Source organism: Pelodiscus sinensis, chromosome 1 (genome assembly GCF_052426305.1).
Source record: "Pelodiscus sinensis isolate ZL-2025 chromosome 1, ASM5242630v1, whole genome shotgun sequence".
NCBI classification, from domain to species: domain Eukaryota; kingdom Metazoa; phylum Chordata; order Testudines; family Trionychidae; genus Pelodiscus; species Pelodiscus sinensis.
In genome coordinates, this window is record NC_143052.1 from 86,349,026 (window position 1) to 86,375,860 (window position 26,835).

Here is a 26,835-nt window from a genome sequence, read left to right on the forward strand (position 1 = left end):
TAACGCTGCCTCCGCATCATCCTTAACATCCACTGAAATGACTTCATCACCAACACTGAAGTTCTCGAACAGGCAGAGGTTACCAGCATCAAGGCCATCCTATTGAAGACACAGCTGCGTTGGGCAGGGCACATCTCCAGGATGGAGGATCATCACCTGCCCAAGATTGTGCTGTATGGCAAACTTGCCAATGGCCACCGCGACAGAGGAGCACCGAAGAAGAGGTACAAGGACTCTCTGAAGAAATCCTTTGGTGTCTGTCATATTGACCATAGCCATTGGTCTGCTTTAGCCTCGGAATGAGAGGCCTGGAGACACACCATTCACCAGGCTGTCTCCTCCTTCGAGACTACACGTAGGACTGATCTTGAGGACAAAAGGACATGGAGGCAGAATTATGACACCGCAGCACTAAACTCAGAACAGAATTTCCCTTGCTGCGACTGCGGCCGAATCTGCTTGTCCTGCATTGGACTCGTTAGTCACCACTGAGCTTGCATCAGACGTGGACAAACCCCTTCCTAAATCTTCGTTCGCAAAGTCAAGCCATGAGATGACTGCTCTGCAGAGCCACAGCACAGGGTAGCATCAAGAGTGGGCTCAAGCCAGGACTTAGTATTCCTGGCTCCTGTTGGCTCTGGAAGCCACCCATGCTGCAACTCTTCCTATATTTAAAATGCAGAGGTGCAGCATCCCGGACCACCATGAGCCAAGACTGCTTGTTCTGGGCTCTTGCAAAGTCCAGCACCCCCTGTTTGCAGCATACAGCCCTATCCACCACAAACAGGGGCTGCTTCACAGCAGCCTCCTCTGGCTATTCCCCCTCCCACTTGCTGTCTTGGGAGGCAGGGACACAGCAGGTAAACTGCATGAGCGGAGACTGCTTTAGTCCCCACTCACCCCACTCTCCTGCTGTGCCTCTGCCTCCCCTTCTCCCCCATGCTGGGAGGAACTGGCTTTTAAGCTGGCCCCCACCAGCACTGGCTGTTTCACCCCCACTGCCTCTCTCTGATAGAGGCAGCAATGGGGGAGGGAGAAAACACTATTGGCGCCGACAGCTGAGGGCAGGACTGAAAATCACGTGAGTCCCTCCCCCCCTCCCGTCAGGGCTACGCACGCTGCGACTAAGAGCGGCGCAGCCTTGAAGCCATGGCAAGCCCGAAGTCTTCCTCCTGCCCATCATGCAGTGCGGCCCCGTTCAGTTCGCACTCTATGGTCAGCAGGGCCGGCCGAGGCTCAAGGCGGGGAGGGGGGCGGGAGGAAGATGGCGACGCTGGTGCTGGATAACGGCGCCTATAACGCCAAGATCGGCTACATCCACGAACACGTCAGGTGAACGGCCCCGCCCCCGCCGGAACCCGGTGCCCATGCGGCTTCCCGGCCGCGCTCGGCGCCACGGGCTGTAGGGAGCCGCCGCGTCGCTGCGCTCGAGAGACCCCCCGGGAGGGCGGCCCGGGCTTCTCACGCTCCGTTGGTTTATCGGCTCGAGCGCCGAAGGTGCCGGGGCCTTGTTCCGCACCAGGCAGCTGAGGCCCCGTTGTCCTGTCCCGGCGGGGAGGGGGAGGGGGAGCGGATGTGCTAGGACGGGGTTGTCTCGCGGCTGGGAGAATTGAAAGCCTCGGACCTTACTTCGGTGTCCGATTTCTATGTGCTTGCTGGCGGGTGGGCTGCCCCGCCCCGCCCCTATCGGCTGTTCCTTGCCTCTCCCAAACCCGTCCCACAGCTGTGGCTGGTGGGTTCTGAGCATCCCCTGGTTTTTTCCCCAGGAGCCCTGGAACACTCACGGAGGCAGGGTCTTTGCCTCAGATCTTTAGCCAGGGTTAACTTTACCTAGAAAGTGCTGTGACATCCTAGCTTCTGCTATTTGCTAGCCCTGCTGATCCAGCTGGAAGGTCTGGTGGCCAGTCCTACCCATTTGTCCCTCATCCGGACAGTAGGCCACAGCCACATGTAGGTGATTGTGAGAGTTCTTCCTCTTGGAGTCCTTGTGAGGGGAGGTGCTCACCAGCAGCCTGTCCCAAACAGGGCAGGCTGACAATGGGAGCCTCAGAGTCCAGAGGCTCCTGCTGTCAGCTAGCCCTGGTCAGGGCTTCTGCTGCCTGCCTGCCAACCAGCAATGACAGTGGATGCTACAGGCACCTGGGATGCCCTGCTGTCATCCTCATCCCCAATGCCAACCTGGGAAGTGGGAGGAGGAACTCCCTGTAGGTGTCTTAGGCCTGAGGAGGGTGAAGAACCCTAAGAGAAACAGAATTGAGACTTTGAGGGTTGAATTATGCCCTGAGGATTTCAGGGGGATTACATGGAGAAGGGTGGGGCCTTAATGAGGTGGGTAGGCTGTATTAATGGTGCTGTTCTGAGTACATGGGCTGATTGCTAGGAGGGTGAATTTAAAGGCAGTGGGAGTTGATGTGGGAGCATGACTGATCTGATAGGCCATGATCATGGTTGGGGGGAGGGCACTAGATTGAGGTAGATTGGGTGGGGACAGCACTAACTGCCAGGTGGGAGATGGGCAGATGTGGGAGGTGAGAGCTCCTACAGCAGGGACTAAAAGCACCTTATCTGATGCATGCGGAAGAGAGGGCAACACTAATTGTCACACACACTTTGGGGATGGGTAGGGAGAGTTTAAAAGTGAAGAGATTGACCTAAACGTACAATGTAATTTTTAGGGTGGGGAAAACCTTTATGATTTAGGGGTCAGTCTCTGTATTTTTCAGGATCTAACTTAAGATTTTTTTTATCTTGTGCATTTGCTAGTGTTGCTGCCTTTATTGCAGAGGGAGCAAGGGCTGTAGCTTGGACAGTCCAGGAGTGGGCAGGCTGAGGGGATTTTCAAAGTGGGGGGAGGCACCCGTATGCTTAGTTTTCACTTGGAGTGTATCAACAGCATTCCTACATCATTATTGGACAGCCATATTGGTAAAGCTTCAGTGTCACAAAAATGAGGAATTTGTTAATCAGAAATTAAAAGGTACAATGACTAAAGTAAAATCCCTGCAGTCCGCATGGAAACTTTTCAAAGACACCATAATAAAGGCCCATCTTAAAGGTATACCCCAAATTAAAAAATACAGTAAGAAAACCAAAAAAGTACCACGGGGATTAACAACCAAGTAAAAGGAGTGAGAGTTAAAGATGTCATTTAACATACAGAAATTAAATCCTAGTGAGGAAAATAGAAAGGAGCATAAACTGTCAAATTAAATGTAAAAATATAATAAAAGTTAAAAAGGAGTTTGAAGAGCAGGTAGCCAAAAAGTAATAGCAAAATGTGTTTTATGTACGTCAGAAGCAGGAAGCCTGCTAAACAACCAGTGGGGCTTCTAGACTATTGAGATGCTAAAGGAGCACTCAAAGATGATAAAGTCATTGCGGAGAAACTAAATGAATTCTTTGCTTCAGTCTTCATGCTGAGGATATTAGGGAGATTTCCAAACCTGAGCCATTCTTTTTAGGTGACAAATCTGAGGAGTTGTCTCCGATTGAGGTGTCATTAGAGGAGCTTTTGGAATAAACTGATGAACTTAACAGTAACAAGTCACCAGGACCAGATGGCATTTACCCAAGTGTTCCGAAAGAACTTAAATATGAAATTGCAGAATTATGAACTGTTGTTTGTAACCTATCCTTTAAATCAGCTTCTGTACCCAATGGCTGGAAGATGGCTAATGTGACACCAAAATTTAAAAAGGGCTGTAGAAGTGATACTGGCGATTAGTGGTAAGTCTAATATCAGTACTGGGCACATTAGTTGAAACTATAGTAGAGAATAAAATTATTAGACATGTAAATAAACATAAATTTGTTGAGGAAAAGTCACATGGTTTCTTTGAGTTCTTTGAGGGGATCAACAAACATGTGGCCAAGGGGAATCTAGTGGCTATAGTGTACTTAGATTTCCAGAAAGCCTTTAACGAGGTCCCTCATCAAAGCTTCTTAAGTAAAGTTGTTTGTCATGGGATAAGAGGGAAGGTCCTTTCATGGATTGATAACTAGTTAAGACAGGAAACAAAGGGAAGGAATAAATGGTAAGTTTTTAAATGGAGACAGGTAACTAGTGGTGTCCCTCAAGGGTCCGTACTAGGACCAATCCTTTTCAACCTATTTATAAATGATCTGGAAAAAAGGGTGAACAGTGAGGTGGCAAAATTTGCTGATGGTACTAAACTGCTCAAGATAGTTAAGACCAAAGCAGACTGTGAAGAGCTTCAAAAAGATCTTCCCAAACTAAGTATCAGAGGGGTAACCATGTTAGTCTGAATCCGCATAAACAAGAGAAGTCCTGTGTCACCTTACAGACTGACAGATTTATTGAAGCATAAGCTTTCGTGGGCAAAGATGCATCTGACAAAGTGGGTCTTTGCCCACGAAAGCTTATGCTCCAATAAATCTGTTAGTCTATAAGGTGTCACCAAACTAAGGGATTGGGCAACAAAATAGAAAATGACATTTAAGTTGGTAAATGTAAAGTAATGCAGTTTGGGAAAAAATAATCCCAACTATACATACAATATGATAGGAACTAATTTAGCTAAAACTACTCAAGGGAGAGATCTTGGAGTCATTGTGGATAGTTCTCTGGAAATGTGAGAACTCAATGTGCAGCTGCACTCGAAAAGCAAACTAAATATTAGGAATAGTTAAAAAAGGGATAGAAAATAAGACGGAGGATAGCTTTATTGTCTCTTTATAAAACCATGCTACACCGCATCTTCAATACTGCATGCAGATGTGGTCGCTTTATCTCAAAAAAGATATTGGCTTTAGAAAAGGTTCAGAAAAGGGCAACACAAATGATTAGGGGCTTGGAATGGGTCCTACATGGAGAGATTAAAAAGACTGGACTTTTCATCTTAAAAAGTTATGGAGGGATATGATGGAGGTCTCTAAAATCATGACTGACGTGGACAAAGTGAATAAGGAAAATTTATTTATAGTACTTACTCCCATAACATAAGAAATAGGGGTCACCAAATGAAATTAGTACGTAACAGGTTTAAAACAAAAAAGTTTTTCTTCACGTACTGTACAGTCAACCTGTAGAACTCCTTGTCAGAGGATGTTGTGAAGACTAGGAGGACTTGAACAGGGTTAAAAAAAGAACTAGATAAATTCATGGAGGTTAGGTCCATCAATGGCTATTAGCTAGGATGTGCAGGAATTGTCCCTAATCTCTGTTTGTCTGGAAATGGATGACAGGAGAGGGATCATGTGGTGATTATCTGATGTGTTTACTCCCTCTGAGGCAGCTGGCATTTGCCTGTGTTAGAAAACAGGATAGTGGGTTAGATGGACCTTTGGTCTGATGCAGTATGGCTGTATTTATGTTATGTTCTTGTTAACATTGAACTTTGCCACCTAAAACATATCTTCCAGAAAAAGGCATCAGTGTTGAAGACATCATGAGATGGTGGATTCTCCATTTCCTTGAAGTTTATTTTAATTGTTAATCACTCACACTTTGAATTAAAAAAGAAAGTGGGGAATTTTGTCCAATTTGTAGAACCCTAATCTGTATTGCAAAAATAATTCACAGCTCTCTGCATCAACATTCAAAGATGTAGATACCCACGGATATAAAGGTGGGATGCTAAGAAAAAGGTAATTTGCTAATCATATAGTTGATCGAATTTTTATTGACTACATGATTAGTCGATAAGGGAAGGCAGCTAAAGTGCTTAGTCCTGGCTCTGCATTTAAAACCTAGTAGGAGCCATGTGGGCAGGCAGCCTGGCTCGGTCCCAGCTTGCATGGGGCTTGGAACCAAACCTCGCTGCGGCTCTGCATTTAAAATGTAGGAGGAGCTAGGCAGGCAGGCTTTTGCTTATTGGTTAATCAACTATACTATTACACCCCTAATAGAAAGCAGATATCCACAAATTTGCAGGGTTCTAGATGCAAAATTTGTATTTGCATCTGCACCATATCTGTAAAAATGAGCCACAGAGATCAGCATCTTCTTTCGCGGGTGTGGATACCTGCGGATATAAAACGGATATCCACAGATTCGCGAGTCTCTATTAATTTGATTTTTTTTTTTTTTAAATTTTAACATCCGGCTGTTGTTGATTATTGTCCTTACCTTAGCCTTAAGTGATCTTTTTACGTATTCAAAGCCCAGACCATTGAGTATTGGGCAAATACCTCAGTTGGGCTAGTTCAAAACCAAAAAGATGTGATTGTTAAGGAAGGAAAATGTTTTTAGCTTCTGGTTGAAAGTTTGTGTAACCTTTTTTTTTTTTTTTTTAAAGCACTTCCCATTTCTCTAACTCTGTATGTTGAATTATGTGGTTTTGCAGTAAACTGCTTCTTTCTAAAAAATGCAGTCATAGATATATTTATGGAATTTGTTAGGATGTAAAAATCATATTGTACATTTTATGTGATGCGTAGGAAAATAATCTTAACTTTTTTTCAGTGTTATTCCCAACTGCCAGTTTAGATCAAAGACCGCACGTTTGAAAACTTTTACAGCAAATCAACTGGACGAAATTAAAGATCCCTCTGGACTCTTCTACATTCTCCCTTTTCAGAAGGTAATTAAAATACTTTGCAGTTTTAACAATGCAGTCTGTGACAGCCCATTGATTAAGGAATATTTATTTTTAATATATGCAATATGCTACAAGTGCAGAGCCATAAACAATATTTAAAAAAGGCTTAGATACAACAGTGTAGCTTCAGTATCAGGCATGAAGTGTGGCTTGCAAAACCTGCCACTAGATACTAATTTAGGTAGGAAGCACAATTCATATTATGGTATCCTAAGTCATAGGGAGCAGTAGAGGCACAATATCACTTATCTTTGTATCTTCTTGTTTGTAGCTGGATAACATTTACTCCATTTGGAAGGGCTTCCATAATCTTAAAGAAGCTCTTATTTGTAATTTTTGATAGTCTCCAAATCCATCTAGCAATCACTGTTGGAAGCTTGAAATTCTGCAAATGTTAGTGATTATTTGTAAAAGAGCATTGCATATTTATTAATGTCTTTTTTTTTTTCTTTTTCAAACTTCCATAGGGTTACTTGGTGAATTGGGATGTTCAGAGACAGGTTTGGGATTATCTTTTTGGAAAGGAAATGTATCAGGTAACTAAAACACAGATTTTTGTATCTTAAATAAAGACTCAAAAGAATTACCGTAAAATTTTGAGTATAATGCACACCTATGTATAATGCGCATCTGCCTTTTAAAGGTCAAAATTCTCGAATAAACTAATCTCTTATTTATAATGTGCACCCACATTATACTTGAGATTTTAAGGTATGCATAGGAAGGAAAGGGCTCGTGCCTGCCGCCGGACCCTCTGCCCAACTGAGCTCACGCCTGCCTCGGGGTCCCCTTACCCAGCTGAGCTCGTGCGCACCGAGCTCATGCCTGCCGGGGGAGCCTTCCCTGCCCAGCTGCCGGTGCGCCAAGCTTGCGCCTGCCAGCTCCCCTGCCACAGCCCAGCCCAGCCCGTGCCTACTTCCCCCTCACACCCCCAGCTTGTGCCTGCCGAGGGTGAATTTAAAACTTTTTAAAAAACCTCCCATGGATAATGCGCACCCCGACTTTGACGTTAAAAAATGGGAAAAAAGTGTGCACTATACTCGTGACTTTACGGTAATAGAAGTAATACAAAAATATTCCAAATCATGGATATATTGGTTAATTCACTAACTTATGAATTTTGCAGAGAATTCTGCAGAGAATTCAACAACACTCATACCTAAAATTTAGAAAAATGAGTTACCTATGATTTTGAGCTCAGTTTGTTCAGGCCATGACCTTGCAAGCTAGAACCCTTTTTTAACTTTACTCTCACAAGTAATTGGGTGACTTGAGTAGGGCTAGTCACTGGTGTAAAGTTAAACGTGTGTTTGCAAGATTAGGGCTTCAGCTAGTAAAAGTTACTAGATGGTTGCTTTTTTACTATTTAAATCTTGACTTATTTAAAGAGCGAGACTTTTGTTGCAGGGATGGGAATTGAAGGAGACCGTTACAAAAGTGGAAGAAGTACCAAGATTTACATTGACAGTTTTTTAGAATCAAATAGCCTTTTTCTGTGCATGTATTTATCATTCTTAGGAAGAATAAGCTGAATTTATAAAGTGTATTATTAGAATATTATTTTGCTCACCTTACCAACATGGTTTAGCACAAAAAGAGCATTGGTGATTAAAACCATAATTTTTTTCACAAAAATAAGATGTTAACTTATAAAACCTGTCTTTGCAGCCCCTAAAGGGGAAGATGTTGGGAGCCAAAATAACTCCTCAAAATATTTTGTGTGTGTATTTGGATGGAGAAATTGGGCTGGTTAAAGATTTTAAACTATTCGGGTTTATTAAGGACACTCATTGCTGTGGGTTTTGTACTGACTTGGCGAGTGAGCAGTAAAGAAGGAACTCGATTTGTGTGCTCTAATTACCATTAAGCCCATTATGATGACAGCAGTTTAGTGAAGGACTGTTTTAGAATGTCTGAGAACAGAGTAACTGCAGAAAAAACAAAGTGAAATTCTGACCTTACTGAAGTCACTGAGTTTGGCCGTCGATTTCAGTGGGACCATGATATAGCCCACATTACTAAAGGAAGCACGCGTTTATACAAATAGCAGAGTACAGTACTGAAGGGAAATTGTCATTTGTTAGTAGGACTAGGGTAAAGTTTCTTGTATGCACTTTTATCTTTCTTTACATTTCAATGGGTGATAATTAAAAGAATACTTTAAAAGGATAGGTTATTCTTAAGTGTCATAATGTTTAAATTAGGGGCATAGGTCATGGAAATGGAGGCATTCCATTATGTCCTGAAAAATTATAACACCTTGTGTGATGAAGCAGTGAAAATGCACATACTATTTTTTGTTTGTTTGTTTGTTTTTTAAAAAAAGCCCTTCAAAAATCTGCATGACACAGTGCTACCAGGAGCTAGCTGCTTGATATCCATAATTGGCCAGGGAGCAGTTTTAAATAGCATGGTGGTTGTAACACACCACAAAATGTAGGTAAGATGGATAGTGGTTTCTAAAATGTTGTTTGGGAACACAACTTTATTCTTCTTCTCCATAGGTGGACTTTGTAGATACAAATATTATTATTACTGAACCTTATTTTAACTTCAGTTCAATACAAGACTCTATGAATGAAATTTTATTTGAAGAATATCAGTTTCAAGCAGTTCTTAGAGTAAATGGTGAGTATATATTTTGTTGCTCTGCATTAGTGTGCTCCAAGTTAACTTCCCTATTTTTAAAAATAGTGTGCCAAAGAAATTACCAAAGAAATTACTTCGTTTCCCTGATTCTATAGTAGTATGTACCTTTTTAGTTCTATAACCTGTTAAATTGTACTTGTTTGTCTAATATGTCTTCTATATTCTTCTGTATTTATAATATTTTAATATGCAACAGCTAGAAACAAAGTGAAAGCAAGGGGAGTATCAGTGTATGCAGATAGAAGTAACTTTGTCAAGTTTCCATTTTTAAGTTGGCTTCTGATAATAGGGATGTTGAGATGGGGAAGTATGTGAAAGACACTATATTTATTGCTACTTCTTTCTTAGTTAGATTTGTATGGAATTTCTGACAGTTTTCATTCACCTTCTGAAGTGGCACATGAAATACAATGCTACAATCATATAATACATTCTATCCCACAGAACACAAGAAATTGGTGGCATGATTCATCTTACAGTGCCCTTTCTGATATTGTTTTAAAGGTATGGGAGGAATGAGTTGGTAGTGCATGTGGGGAAGGTCTTTGTGAGCTATTGGGTCACTTTTTAGACAAATTCTAAACACAGTTAAGTACTGGTAGTGCTATGCTGAAATTACAGGAAAGATATGTTGGTTTCTTTTTAAAAAACTGGCTTTGAAATTGGTCACCGATATTGGACTTGAATATATTAAATAGGTTTTTTTGTACCTTTTTCTGGGAAAGTCTTATCTGTTTTCTTTGTTTCTGGAAACGTTCAGAAATTCAAGAGTTACCGAACATAGACTTCTAAACTATTCATGTGCATCTTTCATTACACATTGGACGCTGCACCTGATCATGCTTTTATTGACATAAATGGAAGCAGAATAAATAAACAGGGCTTTTCATATTTCCTCTTTGGAAGTACAGTAGAACCTCAGTTATGAGAACCTCAGGAATGGAGGTTGGTAACTCTGAACAAAATGTTACGGTTGTTCCAGCTGAACACTAACACAATAAATTTTTGAAACTTTACTATGCAGAAGAAAAATGCTGCTTTTAATTTAAATGAAAACCAATTTACTTATCTTACCCCCCCCCTTTTTTTTTAAGTTCTGGTTGAACCTCTCTAGTTCAGAATCTCTGGTCTGGCATGATTTTTGTCATGGGTGTGGCCAAGTTTCTCAGTCCCATAAAACTTGTTTACAGCCACCAGTTCTGGCTCTCTGTTCTGTGCTGTTGTTTTAGCTCTAGTTTGCCCTTAAAAGCCTTCTAAGTTTGATCAGTGAGCAGCGGAAATACTGGTAATGCTGTTAGACAATATTGACCTCTTGCACTTCAGCAAATTCTCTGGTTTGGCACAGGTCAGGTCCCAAGGCTACCAGACTAGAGAGGTTAACCCTGTAATTTCAGTTTAACACAATGTTCTGTGTTGTGTGGTGGGTTTTTGTTGTTTTTGTTTTGTTTTGTTTTGTTTTGTTTTGTTTGTTTGGGGGGGGGGAGTTGCTCTCTGATTGCATACTTCTGGTTCCAAATAAGCTGTCCGCTTGATGGATTAGTTGATAACTATGGTGTTTGTAACTCTGTGGCTCTACTGTACTTTTAAAGTGTAAGTGTGTGTGTGTGTGTGTGTGTGTGTGTGTGTGTGTACACACTAAGGGAGATGATTCAAAGACCGTCTTTCTCATAAAGATAACTGTAGGTTATGATGCACTCTGTCTTTTTCAAAATTCTCTTTAATCCATTTGTAAGTTTTAAAGTTTCTTGCCTCTAGTGTTCTAAAGAATACCCAGCATAATTAGAATTAGAGTGGATTCTTTCTCTTCAGGCATATTGTGTCTGGTGTAGAGTGAGTTTGATAGCCAAAACTAAGAAATCATATAGCTATAATTTATAATTAAAGGGACACAGATTACTTTTCACACTACTGTAACTAGAAAGCTGAAGAACTATTTCCATTCTTCCAGTTTGTTTTACTCAGTAATTAAATTCCTCTGTCTGAGATTATAAAATCACAAATACCCAATTGAGAGTTATGGCGCAACGTGGTTCTCCAAACCACTTTTAATCCTCTTTTTGAAAATGTCATCTTGTGATTGTCAGGTCTTTTTTTGCATGTTGCTCAAATGGATTTCTTTTCATATATTTTAACAAAGGAATGCAATGAAGCTGCTAAAAGTTTTAAACAACATCTCAAAATCCCAAATATAATATTATATTTAAAAGATGGGATAGAGATGTATTTTCTTATCTTGATGCTTTTTAGTTTAAATAAATACAAAAGGAGAATCTTTTTGTACACATAGTGAAGGGTGCTTGTAATATTCTTTTAAAAAAAAAAAAGATTTTTAGTAGGGATGTCAATGTGTAGATGACAACACAATTAACCAATAAGCCTGAGCTTATCAGTTCATTCTGTCGACTACATGCATTTTCCCCCTACCTTGCTGTCTCTGTATGAGAGGCAGCATGGGGTGGGAGCCAGTCCCCTCCACTCCCTGTCTCTTGGGGTGGGGAGAAGGAAGAGGGAGGCAGGAGCCAGCTGTGTAGTTCTACTTCTCCCCTTCCCCCTTCTGCCTGTGTAGGAGGCAGTGCGGTGGGGAGGTGAGAAGAGCCTGCCACCAAGCTGCCTCTGTCCATGGCAGGCCCTGGCTTGCCATGGACGGAAGCTGCTCCACAGTGGTAGCCCCTGTCTGCAGGGAGCTCTGAGCCCTGGGAGTTGAGCTAGGAGCACACTGGCTGCTGGCCCTGCCTCCAGGATTATCAAATAGTCGTGTAACCAATAAAATTTGATGTGGTTACACAACTATTCAATTACATGCTATCTAACATCCCTAATTTTTAGATAAATGTGGTAAATAATTAAAATACTATGTCTAATTGACACTGTAGTTTTCTGGTCAAGGAATATCTGTAAAAAGCTGCATAGTTGTTGTAGAATAAATATTTTAAAAGGTACGCTTCCCTTCGAACCTTCCCCCTCCCCATCGAGTTTGTCATGTTTTTCTAAAAATTGTCACATTCCATCCCAACAGATACTGTATTTCAGTGACTAATTAAGTTACTTCTTTTATATAAAACTGTGGGAATGAAAGATGCTTTATAACTAGTCAAAAATAACTTGAGTTGATTAAAAATGTATGCTGTATTTTTAACAGTGAATAATTATCCATTAGAACTTTTACCAAAAGTAGTGGTAGATTCTCCATCGTGGATAACCTTTATATCAAAGTTTGTTTCTAAAAGATGAGCTCTAGGAATTATTTTGGGGAAGTTCTGACAGGAAAGTGATGACTGGATAGTCAAAATGGTCCTTTTTGGCTGTAGAATCTATGAATCACCTGGGCATACTGCAAATTCATCTACTTGGGCTTTTGGAAGGATAGAGCTTGATAAAGTCTGATGTTTTTGTGAGAAGAGGGGGTATTACGTTTGATTAATTTTGGCTGTGGATGAAATTATGCTGTTGGAGCTATTCTGTATTCAGTTACCAAAGATCTACCGAAGACACCTAAATATGGGGTTAGTACTATATCTGCTTAGATATATTTTATATGTAAATATGGGTTGGCATGTTTTTGTTTCAGCTGGAGCTCTCAGTGCACATAGGTATTTCCGGGACAATCCATCTGAGCTGTGTTGTATCATTGTGGATAGTGGCTACTCCTTTACACACATTGTACCTTACTGCAGAAGTAAAAAGAAGAAAGAGGCAATTATTAGGTAAATTGCTTTATTTCCTTCCAGGTGACTTTTTGGTTATGGCTGAGGTGAATAATAACAGAATGATATTTTTGTCTTGTTTTTTTTCTAGGATCAATGTTGGAGGAAAACTCTTAACCAATCACCTAAAGGAGATAATCTCTTACAGGTAAAATGTGCTAATTGTAGACATGTGAAGCGTGGTCAGAAGCCAATAAAAGTCAATGAACATTTTTTAATTCATATAATTAAGCCTTTTTTGAGGAAGAGAAAAGCCTGTGTAAGATGACATCTTGAGTTTCAGCTACCATTTTTAAACACCTTGCTGATATGACTCGGGCACAGCAAAGTGCTTAAAGCAGTTGCACAATTTTAAGGATGTCAGTACTTCCATTCAGTGGGATTACTTGAGTGCTTCAAATTACACATATGCTTAAATATCTTACAGAAACAGGCTGAGAAACTTTTTTGGGGGAGATGTCATAATGGTAGAAAAGTTGTAACCAGATTTTCACCTGGCGGATAAGAAGGTACCCCATTTAGAAATGGACAGTTTAATTCCAGGGAACAGAACTCACTAAGGCAGTGTTTGCAGGAAGGTTCTATGTGTGTTGAGGGCCCTAGGTAAATACACACTTGCCCAACCCAATGTGGAGGAAGAGGTGCAGTCAGAGTGAGCCTAGCCTGCCTTGTAATCATCCTGAAGCAATGGCTTTTGTCCTATTGGTCTGGGTCTGTCTCATTCTGGGTGTTGCAACCAGGCGCATGGGATTTCAGTGAAACTCATATGCAGTGCCACTCAGATGTCCCTCATCCAACTCACATATGAATTGGCTTAGCCATTCAGTGTTTCCCAGTTTGCTAGGGCAGCAGCTGCTGCTGCAAAGTGAGTGTGTGGGAAGCTCATTGTCCAACCTCTCCTCTTCTGGAGTCTCTCCTCCACACAGGGTAGGAATTAGGATTATGGTGCTGGGGCAGAGATGAGCATATGTAATGGTGAATTGCAAAAAATAAAATAAAAGGCATTGGTAACTCACCTTAATAAGAAGTTTGGGAACCGCTGCACTAAACCTGGCATCCTGTACTGCAGGGGTGGGGAACTTTTTTGGGGTCGGGGGCACCACACAAGCAAAAAACCTTACTGTGGCCCTTGACTGAGAAGGAGAAAGACATTCCCCAGCATAGTAGATTTTGTGTGCTTCAGCCCCGCGGAGGGCAGCCAGGGGTGTGGGGCATGAGCGCCACTGTGAGCTCCCCAGTGCTGGGGAGAAGGGGGCCTCAGCCTTGGCGGCTGGATCTGGGCAAGCTAGGGGATGCATCTGGTCCCCAGGCCTGTGGTTCCTCACTCCTGCTGTATTGGGATCTTCTGTGATGGTACCTTATGCCTGTCCAGGGATCTTTGCTAGAAGACTTAGATGCAAGATCAAAGCTGCAGTGCTTAGTGCGGGTGCTTTGTTTTTTGATGAATCGTAAGGACTCTAATATATCCAACAGCAGACATATTACTTTTGTAGTTTTGCATGTATTTAAGTGCACTGCAGCTGATTTATTAGAATATATATAAATCATATAACATTAAGAACTTTAATAAAAATACCCTTTTATTTCCACATGTAAAAACTGCTTACGTGTAAGTTAATGTAAATCTCCACATGTTGAAATGTCAAGTAGTTGCAATTTGAAAACTGAACAATAGTGAAAACTATCTATCTTCTAACTTTTTTAAATTTTTTTATAGGCAGCTACACGTTATGGATGAAACACATGTAATAAATCAAGTTAAAGAAGATGTATGTTATGTGTCTCAGGATTTTTATAAAGACATGGAGATCGCTAAGTATGTTGACTATATTGCTAAATTTGAAAGGAGATACTTCCAAATCTAATTGTGTAGAGCCAAATACTACTATCCTTGTTCAGGCAACGTCCCCCAGCTTGTCAAAGAGGCTTTTACGTAAATCAGGCTACAGGATTTGGCACGCTCTGCTATGTTACATTATATGTTCATTGTTTTTTCCAGATTGAAAGGAGAAGAAAATACAGTGATGATAGATTATGTTTTGCCAGACTTCAGCACAATCAAAAAAGGATTTTGTAAGGTAATTGTGACTGTCAGGGATTTCTGGAATACTCTCTGTTCCTCTTCAAACACTTTGGTAGTGAGGGAAGAAGGATGGATAATTTTTTTTTTTTTTTGTGATCCTGACTTGTAATATTTTCTGCATTAGGAGTTAATTGGTAAGTTTTTTTTTCCCCCGAAAAAGTACGATATAATGATCTGAGTTTAACTAACTTGCAAAGTGACATTGATTTTCAGATTTTAGAAATTTGAATCTGTTATATCATAGGCTTAGGCCTTGTCTACACTGAGAGATAAAGTCAAATTTATTAAGGTTGATTTTCTAGCAGCCTGTTTTGTTAAGTGGAAGGTGCATGTCCCCACTGTGCACAAGAGTTGAAGGTAGTTTGATGTAGTACATTCCTAGTAGGATGGCTATTGTCAATATTGAGAACAACGCACTGGTGGTAACTATTCTTCAGTCCCTGCTGTTCCAGAATTGTGTAGCAGGTAGTTCTGGATACATGTTGCCAGTGTCCCAAAATGTGCTCATTTCCTCCCTTTCTGCTTTAAAGTAACGACAGTCTTTTTGTGCCCCCCCCCACCCACTCATTATCTGTGCTGATGTAATCGGAGGGTAAGCATATTAACAATCCTATTAACAGCAACAATCATATTTAACCATTGTGCACCTTATGCTGGGGTATATTCTGAACATATCCAGAGCCTACTAGAATGATAAAGAATCTCAGGAGACCATGAATATACTCTTCTGTGAAGCACTTGAGTTGAGAGACTGGCATATGCCAGCTGCATTTGATCCTCTTGACACAGTGGAATGCCAGTTCTGGTGCAGCAAGACAAGCACAGACTGCTGGGATTGCATAGTTATGCAGCTATGGGATGATCAACAGTAGCTGTGAAACGTTTACATGCATAAGGCTACTTACATGGAAACTTGTGAAGTGCTTCTCCCCCCGCTCCCCCTCCCCCCAAAGCACAAGAATACCAGAATGAGACTTACTTTGATGGTTGAGAAGTGAGTGGAAATAGCCCTGTGGAAACTTGCAATACCAGACAGCTACCAGTCAGTTGGGGGTTCAGAGTGGAGAAATCTAGAGTTCAGGCTTTTGTGATCCAAGTAGCCAAGGCAATCAGTATCCATCTGTTACAAAGAATAGCGACTCTGGGAAATGTCCAGTGCATAATGGAGGGCTTGTGCCATAATGGGGTTCCCTAACTCTGATGGGGGTGATAGAATGCATATGCCTATCTTGGCACTTGACCAGCTTGCCAAAAAGTATATAAATCACCAGGGGTATTTCTCGGTGGTGCTACAGGGGTGAGAGATCACAAGGACCATTTTACAGACATCAGCATGGGATGGTTTGGGAAGATTGATCTTTAGGAAGTCCTGTTTCTTCAGAAAGCTGAAACTTTCTTCCCAGACCAGAAAATTAACTTTGGAGGTGTTGAAATGCCTATAGTGATCGTTGGTGACCCAGCCTGTCCCTTGATCCTGTGACTCATGAAGCTGTATACAAGCAGGTTGGACAGTAGTAAGGAGCATTTCAAATACAGGCTGAGCAAGTGCAGAATGCTGCTTTTGGATGTTCAAAAGGAAGGTTTTGCAGTCCATTCACTAGGTTAGATCTCAGCGAAAGCAATACAGCTGGTCCTCGACTGTTCGCAGTTACAACCAATGCGGTCATAAATGGCAGACCCTGAGTTACAAACGTGATCCGCACTTACGAACAGCGTGGTCGCGGGTAACTCAGTGGGGTCCGACTTAGGAACGAACCGCGGTACGACCAATTGCTTGGTCCGTAACCGGTTCGTAAGTCGGGAAGAGGCTGTATTCCTATTGTGGTAGCCTGCTGTGTATTCCATAGTTTTTGTGAAAGAAAGGGGGAGTTTTATACCAGGGTAGGTGGCCAAGGCACAGTGCCTAGTCAATAATTATGAGTAGCCAAACACCGGGGCATTAATGAGAGCACAGTGAAGGGCCCTGGAAATCAGAGAGGCTTTGAAAAACAACTTTGTGAATGGCCAGACAGTAATATGACAGTCAAGCATGTTGCTCTTAATGAGGTGCCCCCGCGTTAAGTGTGCTTGTCTGTAAGCCCCCATCCCTTTTCAACACAAGCAATAAAGAGACTGTCATTGAGAAATCATGTTTTTATTGAGGGAACACTGGGGAGCAGGGACAGAAAAGGAGCTCAGGGCAGAAGCGTTGGGGGAAGATGTGGAGAGAAGGGAAAGCAGTATATTAGTCCCCCTGTGCATCAGTCACAGGTGTGAGAAGGACAGCCTGTTGCTCCAGGTCACATCCCTGGGGGTTGAGTGTGCGGCTGCTCTTGACTCCCCCTTGTCCCCTTTCTCCTGTGTTCTCGGATGCCTAGGTAAGGAGGCTATGGAACTGGGTAAAGTGGGAACAGGAGTCCACAAGGACTGAAGGGAGTGCCTGTGCATGTGGCTGTCTCAGACTGTCTACACTACATTTTTTTTTTTTTTTTGGCAGAAGGGCAATGGAAATGAAGCGCTCATTAGCATTTTCTCGCGCTTCATTTGGATAATCTATTCTGATCCATTTTGGCACGTGGTTTTTGCACAAAAACATGCAGTGTGGACATTTTCATTTTGCACAAAAAGGACACGTCCACACTGTGTGTTTTTGCACAAAAACCTCTTGTGCAAAAACGGATCGGAATAGATTATCCAAATGAAGCGTGAGAAAATGCTAATCAGCGCTTCATTTGCATTGCTGCTTCCGACAAAACATGTACTGTAGACATAGCCTCAGAGTCTACCTTGCCATGACCGTCAAGACTCTTCTGGTTCTTCACTTTGAGTTTCCCTGCGTTCTCTCCTGTGCTCTCACTCCACTCATCTCATGCATCACTTTTCTCCACTCACTTAGTCATTCCCTGTCCATGTGGGCTGATTGCATTTTTGTTCCTTGAACATGTCATCCCTAGTACATTTTCACCTTCAAACTTGTGCTAGTGGGACAGCTGGAGGAGCAGGAGTAGAGTGCAGCAGCAAACATGTTCGCTGCTGCACCCACTGTAAGGAAAAATGGAAAGGCAGGTATTACAGGAGATAAAATGCCAAGCATAAAAATCTAATATCTTAAGTATAAAGGAAGGCCTGCCCAAAGAAAACAGGGTTGTGTTATATACAAGGCCACAGTTACACTTTTAAGCATTCACTATGCAGCAGGCACCCCATAGAGATCTTAGGGGAGCAGCTGGGCTCAGTTTGATGGCAAGCATAAGGGACAAGCCAGGGCTCGAGCCTGCAGGGGGTCCAGGCATGGCGGCAAGACAGGGCAGGAACTCACATGGTGACTGTGTTGGGGTGGAAGAATGCAGTTTTTCCCTTCTGCAGGAGCATGGAAGTGGGAGGGGGCCTGGGTGAGCAAGGGCTCAAGTGGACACGGAAGTTGCTGACTAAATGTGGCTATAAAACTAGACTTTGTGCTGCAATAATGCCTGACCACTTACTACAGGCTTGGCGGGAGAGGGTGTCCTACCATGGTGGACGGAACAAGATAGGCCTCCCCAGAAACCCTGTAAGAAGGATAAAAGAGTGCCTCTGTGTTTTATGGAGATGTGCAGAGAGGATTCCTGCTGCTTCTACAGACACATTAACAAGCTGGTTTAGGGAGCCACCACTGTGTAGGCACAGTGGCTGCCACAGATCACACCAAATTGTCTTAAGCCACTTGTAGCATGATTAAAAAATGTGAACTTACCAGAAGTGTCTTCCCCGCTTTATCATGGCCCCACAGCAAAATATCCCAGGAAGAGGTTGTTTCCAAAGTGATAAAGGCCCTGACTCTTGTTGAGATCTGATGTTCCACTCACTTGCTGACCGTTCTCCTCCTTTTTCATCCACACTGTCCTCCACGTGGCTGCCTGAGGAGTGTCTTGGGAGGAATCTATAGAAAGGTGCCGTTCCCACCTAGTATCCTATGAAGCTGTGCAGAGAAGCAGCATGTTTGTAGAGATGACCTAGACTGTCCGTTTGCCTGCTTTGCCATCTTGTATGCCGGCCTCAGCTCTTTATTTTCATGCAACACGGGTGGGTACCCCAGGCACATCCTTTCTCCAACAGATCCTGTGATCTTAGAATCAGAGAATACTAGGACTGGAAGGGACCTCGAGAGGTCATCCAGTCCAGTCCCCTGCCCTCATGGCAGGACCAAATAAGGTCTAGACCATCCCTGATAGACATTTATCTAACCTACTCTTAAATATCTCCAGAGATGGGGATTCCACAACCTCCCTGGGCAATTTATTCCAGTGTTTGACTATCCTGACAGTTAGGAACTTTTTCCTGATGTCCAACCTCCACCTCCCTTGCTGCAGTTTAAGCCCATTGCTTTTTGCTCTATCCTCAGAGGCCAAGATGAACAAGTTTTCTCCTTCCTCCTTATGATACCCTTTTAGATACCTGAAAACTGTTATCATGTCCCCCTCAACCTTCTCTTTTCCAAACTAAACAAACCCAATTCTTTCAGCCTTCCTTTATAGGTCATGTTCTCTAGACCTTTAATCATTCTTGTTGCTCTTCTCTGGACCCTCTCCAATTTTTCCACATCTTTCTTGAAATGCGGTGCCCAGAACTGAGGCCTAACCAGCGCAGAATAGAGCGGAAGAATGACTTCTCGTGTCTTGCTCACAACACACCTGTTAATGCATCCCAGAATCATGTTTGCTTTTTTTGCAACAGCATCACACTGCTGACTCATATTCAGCTTGTGGTCCACTATAACCCCTAGATTCCTTTCTGCCATACTCCTTCCTAGACAGTCGCTTCCCATTCTGTATGTGTGAAACTGATTGTTCCTTCCTAAGTGGAGCACTTTGCATTTGTCTTTATTAAACTTCATCCTGTTTACCTCAGACCATTTGTGCAATTTGTCCAGATCATTTTGACTTATGACCCTACCCTCCAGAGCAGTCGCAACCCCTCCCAGCTTGGTATCATCTGCAAACTTAATAAGCGTACTTTCTATGCTAATATCTAAATCATTGATAGATATTGGCATAGAATCATTGTATTAGGAAAAAAATACAATTGTTGATCTTGGCATACATATCTGTGTTTTTGCTGGTTCATAGTTCTGCAAGAACAGATTCCTCCCCCTACACACAGCAGTGAAGTCCAAGATCTCTTACAGGCTCCATCCTGGAGCTCATTTGCAACCCTGAGCAGTCATAGTGAAGTGTGCTGCTTGCTCTGAGATCTACTCACTATGCTGGCCACACAGGAAATGGCCACAGGGCAAGTGGCCACCAACCTTTGCAGGCATCACAACTGTGACTATTATTTTTTTGTTTTTTATCTCTGTCAAATTTTCCTGGGTCTTTTCCTGAGCACCTCGAGAGCAGCAGAGTTGAAAGTCCTGGCCAGAGCAGTCACAGTTAGGGCACTGTGGGACACATCCTGGAGGCCACGAATGCTGACTTTAACAGTGCTGCATCTGTTCTACTCTAAAGTCACCTATGCAAGGTTAAATTTCACTGCTCCTTGTGAAAAGCAGGAGCACTAAAATGGATTTTAACAGCCCTTAAAGTTGTTGGACTGGGGTTGGTGGTGTAGGCTCATTATTTAGAAAATCAATCTAATGCAAATCAAACCTAATGTTTGATCTAAACTCCCAGTGTAGACCAGGCCTCAGTATCTCAATCTCGCCCTGTATTCCTCGTTCTAATAGGAAATGTGAAGTACATTATGTCTTAATATTGATCACCTTCTCAAGAATGGCTTATCTGTTGCTTATGTGGTTATGATTAGGCTTGGCAAAATTTGTTTTTTTATTTTTTCTAATACAATGATTTTCATTGATATCTTTCAATTTTTAACTTTTTTTATTTTTGCATTTGAGAATAGGTTAGGGCAATGCCGATGGTGGGGCTGTAGGGGGCTCCCTGTGCAAGGTACAGGGTAGACTGTGTCTGGCTGAGGCTCTGGCTGCAAGGGAGAACACCCCCTGCTGAGCAGTTTTACTGGTGAGTGAGCAAGTAGGACTATGACTTCGGAGCTGCAGAACTCACTGCACAGCTTTGGAGCAGGTGACATTGGATCCCTGCTGGTACATTTTGTGAGGATGGCTGGGTTCCCAATGGGGCATAGCAGAGACCCTTGTGTGGGACTGCCAGAAGGATGACATCTGCTAGTCTCCAGGAAGGGCATCTACTACTGAATAGCTCCTGCCTGGGAAGGGAGCCATTCAGTATCAGGGAGGCTTCCCCTGTGGCTGGGAACAGCTCCTCCTCTTTGCAGTCCTGGCTGGGCATCTCTGGGCATTTTCCCTTCACCTTATGCTCACAGGGATCCCATTTTCCTAGCTCCACTCTCTCACCAGCTAGGAACCGTTTACTATTGGGTAGTGTCCCCCACAGTTGCTAGCTAATCTTACTCCTTGCAGTCGTAGCTGGTTTCTCTGCTCCACCAAGTCAGGAAAACTATAGTGTGTCTCTCATCTTGAGCCTCCTAGGATTGGATCTTACGGGTCCCACTGCTGTGCAAGGAACCATCTGCAGCTCTGCTCTCCTGGTCCTCCCTCGCTCTTGATAGTGAAGTTGCTGAGGGCTCCCTGCATAATTGCTGAGCTATTGATACCTGATCTTTGCAAGTACAAGATATGGGGAAGGCTGCAGTCCTGGCAGAGCAGACTCCCAGCTTGTGTGAGTAGGTCTAAGCCATCAGGGCTGCAGAGGATTCCCTTCCCTGTGCAAGGAGCCACTCAGCAGCTGTGGCCTCCCACACGGTGGGCTTGGCTTCCTCTGCTGTCATTGTGGTTAGAAGTCTCTGCTTTGCCTTGATAGGACTGCAGCCTTGCCACTACACCTTGTGCCTTCAGGGATCAGGCATCACCGGCCCTGGGACAACACAAAGAACCCACTCACTCTGTGACAGCTGGAATGTAGAAAGCTCCGTACATGACTACAGAGCAGGTGGCAACTGACCTTTGCAGGCATTTCAACTGTGACTATATTTTGTTGATTTCAGTGTGTAAGCTGAAATGTTGTTTGTAGACAGTTTATAGGATTTAAAACTAAATGCTGCCAAGCCTAGTTAAATTTTAACTTCCTGTGCCTAGTTTAATAGTTCTATGGTAAAATATAGTCCTAAGGCACAAATCTGATTTTGGTATCTTTCAGCTATTTTTCACATGCTATTCTGAGAAGTTGTGCTATTTTCTGGAACTTTAGACCTGCTTTAGACAATAAATGTTGTGGATGAATTTTATTAACATGACTACTAGTAGAAATTGATAATTAAGAATGGGATACTGTCTTCCATTATAATGTCCTGTCTTTTGTTCCTATCTCACCTTTTAGAGCTGACATTTTTCATGTCTGTATTCCATTCTAAGGCCATATGTTTTTTGCAAAGATCAAATATTTTTTTAATTAATGAAGATGAAAAGTTCTCCTGCTAGACTATTCAAGTCTAATATTCAGACTTGGCGAAACTGGTAGTGTAAGTTAGAGAAGTAGGGTAAAAGCTTGAAAAGTACCAAATAGGGATATCAACATGTAGTCAAGTACATGATTAATCAATAAACCTAGGCTTATTGATTAATCTTGACTAAAAGCATCCCCCCCCCCCTTGCTGCCTCTATATCAGAGACAGCAAGAGGGGCTGTAGAGAGGCAGGAGCCGGTGCCCATGAGGAGCCAGCTCTGATAGAGGCTGAAGGGTGAGGGGGACAGGTGGGAATCGGTACACATGGGAAGCTGCTTGCTCCTCCTCCCCTCGGTCCTGCTGCTTCTCTTTCAGGAGAAGGGAGGCCCACCAGAAGCTGCTGTGGAGCAGCCTCTATCTGCGGCTGGCCCCCCTGCAGAGGTTGCTGCCACCCCACAGTGAGGTGGCAGAGCTCCCTGAGAGTGCACTGGATGCTGGCTCTGCCCCTGGGGAACTATTGAATAATCATGTAATCAATAACATATTGTGTGGTTACATGACTATTCATTTAATCACTATCTAACATCCCTAGTACCAAAGTGCGCACTAGTCTTGCTTAAGCAAAACTGCAGGTGTCAGTGCAGAGGCTGGAATAGATGCCTTCAGAAATGCAGCACCAAAATGCTTTCATATGCTATTCAAGTAAACACCACTGTCTGATCAGTAGGGCAGAAAAAGTAAACATTGGACACAATTCTCATGCTTAAGTCTATAAGAAGGGATTACAAAGTGTTCTGCAATAGATGTCAGTCCCCAAAGACTTGTGCATGTTATGTGACTTAATAGATAGAAGATACTACTTTCAAAACATCCCATAACGGGAATAATATGTAAATAAGGATCTGATAAAGTTGTTACTTTTGTGTGTGTGTGCTCCCTTTTTTAAGAAGTCGTTATCATTCATGTCTGCCTAATTTAGCCAAGGGAAGAAATGGTGTTAAGTGGAAAGTACAAGACTGGGGAACAAATACTTCGTCTGGCAAATGAGAGATTTGCTGTTCCAGAAATTCTCTTTCATCCTTCAGATATTGGTATTCAAGAAATGGGAATTCCTGAAGCCATTGTTTATTCAATTCAGAACTTGCCTGAAGGTATAGTGGTAGCAATTTTTTGAAATGTATTCTTGAAGTCTGAAGATGTGTTAAATCCAAAGTATTAGAAGGCAGTTGATGCATCAGGTTGATGCAACTTAAAACTGTCACACTTTACATCAATTTTAACTCCTTGTGAATGTCAGTTACTCCAGAGCTCTTTTGCAGTTTCCTTAATGTTTCCTGTTGCAGAAATGCATTCTCATTTTGGTAAAATGCTTGGTTTCTATTTGTGCTTAGTATGGCAGTATGAATGGAAACCTTAGGAATTCATTTTCCACTTCAAAACGCACCAGAATTGTATTTCCTCTGAGGATGGAAGCCTCGTGGCTAAATTAAACGTAGTTTCATTTTTATTTTAAAATGACTTTGGGCATTGGAAAAGGAAGGAGTTCCTGCTGGCCAATATATGCTGACAAATGAGACCACTGAATCTTAAAAATGAAAACTAATCCCCTTTCTAGCATGTTGTTCTACTTCTTGCTTCCATTGAATACATGTGAATTGTCATAGTATTCGGTAGATTGGCCATTTTCATTAGAAATGTATCTAACTTCTGTAGCAAAAAAGTTTCATCACTTAACTGTAGTATCAAAGCCACAAAACTACATTCATTCTAAAATAATTAAGACGATACTATTAGTTGGATTTCAGGAATGCCCTCATCTTTTAATAATACATTTCTAAAAGACAAATTTTGAAAGCCACACAAAGTAGAGAGACATTAATGAAAGTTCTTACTTTAAAAGGGTGTAGTTAATCAAATTCACATACTATACAAGAAAACTAGTTTCACATCTATCATCAGATTTAGTGGAGTCTCTTGAAATGTGCATAACCGTGGCCTAAATATAATCAGTATGTATTTAATATATTTAGAACATTTAAAATGTAATTAAAATTAGTTTTAATTATTGTCCACTTTAACTTAATATTCATGAAGAAATTTGGAGAAGCCAAGACTGTTAATATATATATGTTGGCTTTGTTTAAAGAAATGCAGCCTCACTTCTTCAAGAATATTGTTCTGACTGGGGGAAATAGCCTCTTTCCAGGCTTCAGGGATCGAGTCTACTCTGAAGTTCGATGCCTCACTCCAACAGATTATGATGTTTCTGTTGTTCTGCCAGAAAAGTAAGTTCAAAACAATATAAATAAAAAGGCATCTATTTTATTATTTATTTTTTTCCTAACAAAATAGAAATTGTGCAGTAGAATTCCTTTTGTGGATTAAAGATGCTTATCTGTGTTTATATTCCATCCTTTACTTTAATCTGTTCAGGTGGCCCAAAACAGAAGGATGCTATAACTCATTACTTAAACTGTATTTGCAGAGCTATATTTAAGATTCAGGACCACCTGCCACTCTTTTGTCTGCTCCAATGCTGCAGACACTTACACATGCTTAACTTTACTTGTGATGGAGATGTAGCCGTGTTAGTCTGGGGTAGCTGAAGCAAAATGCAGGACAATGTAGCACTTTAAAGACTAACATCATCTAATAAACCATCTTGTTAGTCTTTAAAGTGCTACATTGTCCTTAACTTTACTTCTGAGAGTAGCTCCATTGAAATGACTAAAACCATTCACAGAGGTAAAGTTAACCAGTTACATATGTGTTCGCAAGATGGGGGGATTATTTTCATGTCTTATTCTAAAGAATTCCTGAGTATTATAAACATTATTCATGCCGTATCATTGATACATGCAGCATTTTTAGGATTTGGAAAGTAGCAACTGGGTGGATGGCTAAAGATGTCAGGAGAAATAGTTTGACAAGAACACTGAGACAGATAGTCACCTCTTAAAATCATTTGGCCTCTCTGAGGAACCTTAAAACATGATGATCAAATAACTGGTACAAATAGTACATGCCTGATGTATTAAACAGTTTTAAATTGAGGTCTTTGTATTTGTAGTAAATATGTGATTACTGTTGTATAGATTTGTGATCTAGCTTTATAAAGGTTCTTTATATGGCTGACATTTCATGAGTGCTGTTACCAATTCACAACTTTAAGTGGATGCTGTCATTTTGAAAATATTACTTTGGTGAGGTATACCACTCAAAAGTTTTCATCGAATAATTTTGCATCAAGCAGCAAATAACTTACCGTTCCTAAAATACATGGTAACCAATTTAGAACTTTATATACACACCAAAACGATCTGAAATACTGAGCCAGACCCCCACTGCATCTTTTTAATGGTGCAGTTTTTCAGATTGCCTCTGATGTATAGGCATAATCTCTCCTGGTTTTAAATGTAGTAATGGACGTGGCTCACGTCTAAATAAATGCCTACAATGATTTTTTTCATATTACGACATAAGTTGAAGTATTTAAAAGTAACTTGTATGATAACTCTCTCTCTTCCCCCCTCAGCCCTATTACTTATTCTTGGGAAGGTGGAAAATTGATTTCTGAAAATGATGATTTTGAGGATATGGTAGTAACTAGAGAAGATTATGAAGAAAATGGACACTGTATTTGTGAAGAGAAATTTGATATTTAATTATACTTATTTGAACAAACTTATGTAAATTACAACAGTTCTCTTTTTTTTAATTAGGAATGTGTACAATTAATTTTAAATTACCACTTAACTTTTGTATATTACCCTTTGTCATTTTCACATTCCATTCCATCCTTATTAACATTTTAATACATTGTGGTTTTTTATGCAAAAAGTGAATTAAACTATTGACATGAAACATATTTGAAGATTAGTGTTGACGCTTCATTTTTATACACTTGTTTTAATTTAAACTTCAGCATTCATGTTGGAAGAGAAAATATTATCTTGTACTGAAATAGTAATGCAGAATCATCTGCATCAAATACTCTTTAACCTGGGCTCATTTTAACATATCCTGGAGGGAAAAACATCCTATAAAAGGTTTACTCTGACTAGCTGTAATTTTCAGTGAATGGTTAAACTCAAAATGTACATTCCACAATGGAATAGTTACACCAACTTTCTGAACACTATTCTTTTTTATAAGTTCAGGATAATGCTATACAAGAAATAACCCCTTTGCATATCTCTCACATGTAGTTAAGAAAAAACAATTCAGTCTCCAGATTAACTTCTTTGTTAGCCTTCCAGCAGTAACTCACATTTTAATATGAAATGATACCAATTGCTGAGTTGCATATCATACATAAACATCTCAGGTCTCAATTTTAATCCTTGTCTTTCCATATCTATATCTTGTGGTTCTCCCATGTTGAATATAGCTTAGTAAACTTTTAGATATAGACCCATCAACTGTGTTAATTTGCACGAACACCTGTGTTAAAATTAAATGTA

The 26,835-nt window shown here is 41.4% G+C and overlaps 1 protein-coding gene and 1 long non-coding RNA gene across 3 annotated transcripts; both read left to right on the forward strand.

The window, feature by feature from the left end:
- The first annotated feature begins 1,173 nt into the window (after window positions 1–1,173).
- On the forward strand, window positions 1,174–26,240 carry ACTR6 (actin related protein 6). 2 transcript variants are annotated; one of them, XM_075934161.2, is made up of 12 exons: window positions 1,198–1,332; window positions 5,543–5,607; window positions 6,425–6,542; window positions 7,028–7,096; window positions 9,065–9,188; window positions 12,778–12,913; window positions 13,005–13,061; window positions 14,631–14,729; window positions 14,913–14,991; window positions 23,352–23,523; window positions 24,519–24,657; window positions 25,908–26,240. In XM_075934161.2, the coding sequence occupies exons 2-12, from the start codon at window positions 5,594–5,596 to the stop codon at window positions 26,035–26,037; spliced, it is 1,137 nt and encodes a 378-aa protein (XP_075790276.1). In that variant the 5' UTR covers window positions 1,198–1,332; window positions 5,543–5,593; the 3' UTR covers window positions 26,038–26,240. The 2 variants fall into 2 exon arrangements, with proteins under 2 accessions (XP_075790268.1, XP_075790276.1); XM_075934153.2 differs by lacking the exon at window positions 5,543–5,607 and having other exon boundaries at window positions 1,174–1,332.
- On the forward strand, window positions 14,998–22,179 carry LOC149525596 (uncharacterized). The gene is made up of 2 exons (XR_016350261.1): window positions 14,998–21,649; window positions 21,791–22,179. It is a non-coding gene; the product is annotated as an uncharacterized LOC149525596 (long non-coding RNA).
- Window positions 26,241–26,835: the final 595 nt, after the last annotated feature.

What these genes read in the sequence shown, in the direction of transcription:
- ACTR6 (XM_075934153.2), top strand. Translation starts at nt 1,265, where the DNA reads ATGGCGACGCTGGTGCTGGATAACGGCGCCTATAACGCCAAGATCGGC. An exon ending in TACATCCACGAACACGTCAG is followed by an intron (nt 1,333 to 6,424) that starts GTGAACGGCCCC and finishes ACTTTTTTTCAG; the next exon opens with TGTTATTCCCAACTGCCAGT. An exon ending in TTGGAAAGGAAATGTATCAG is followed by an intron (nt 7,097 to 9,064) that starts GTAACTAAAACA and finishes TCTTCTCCATAG; the next exon opens with GTGGACTTTGTAGATACAAA.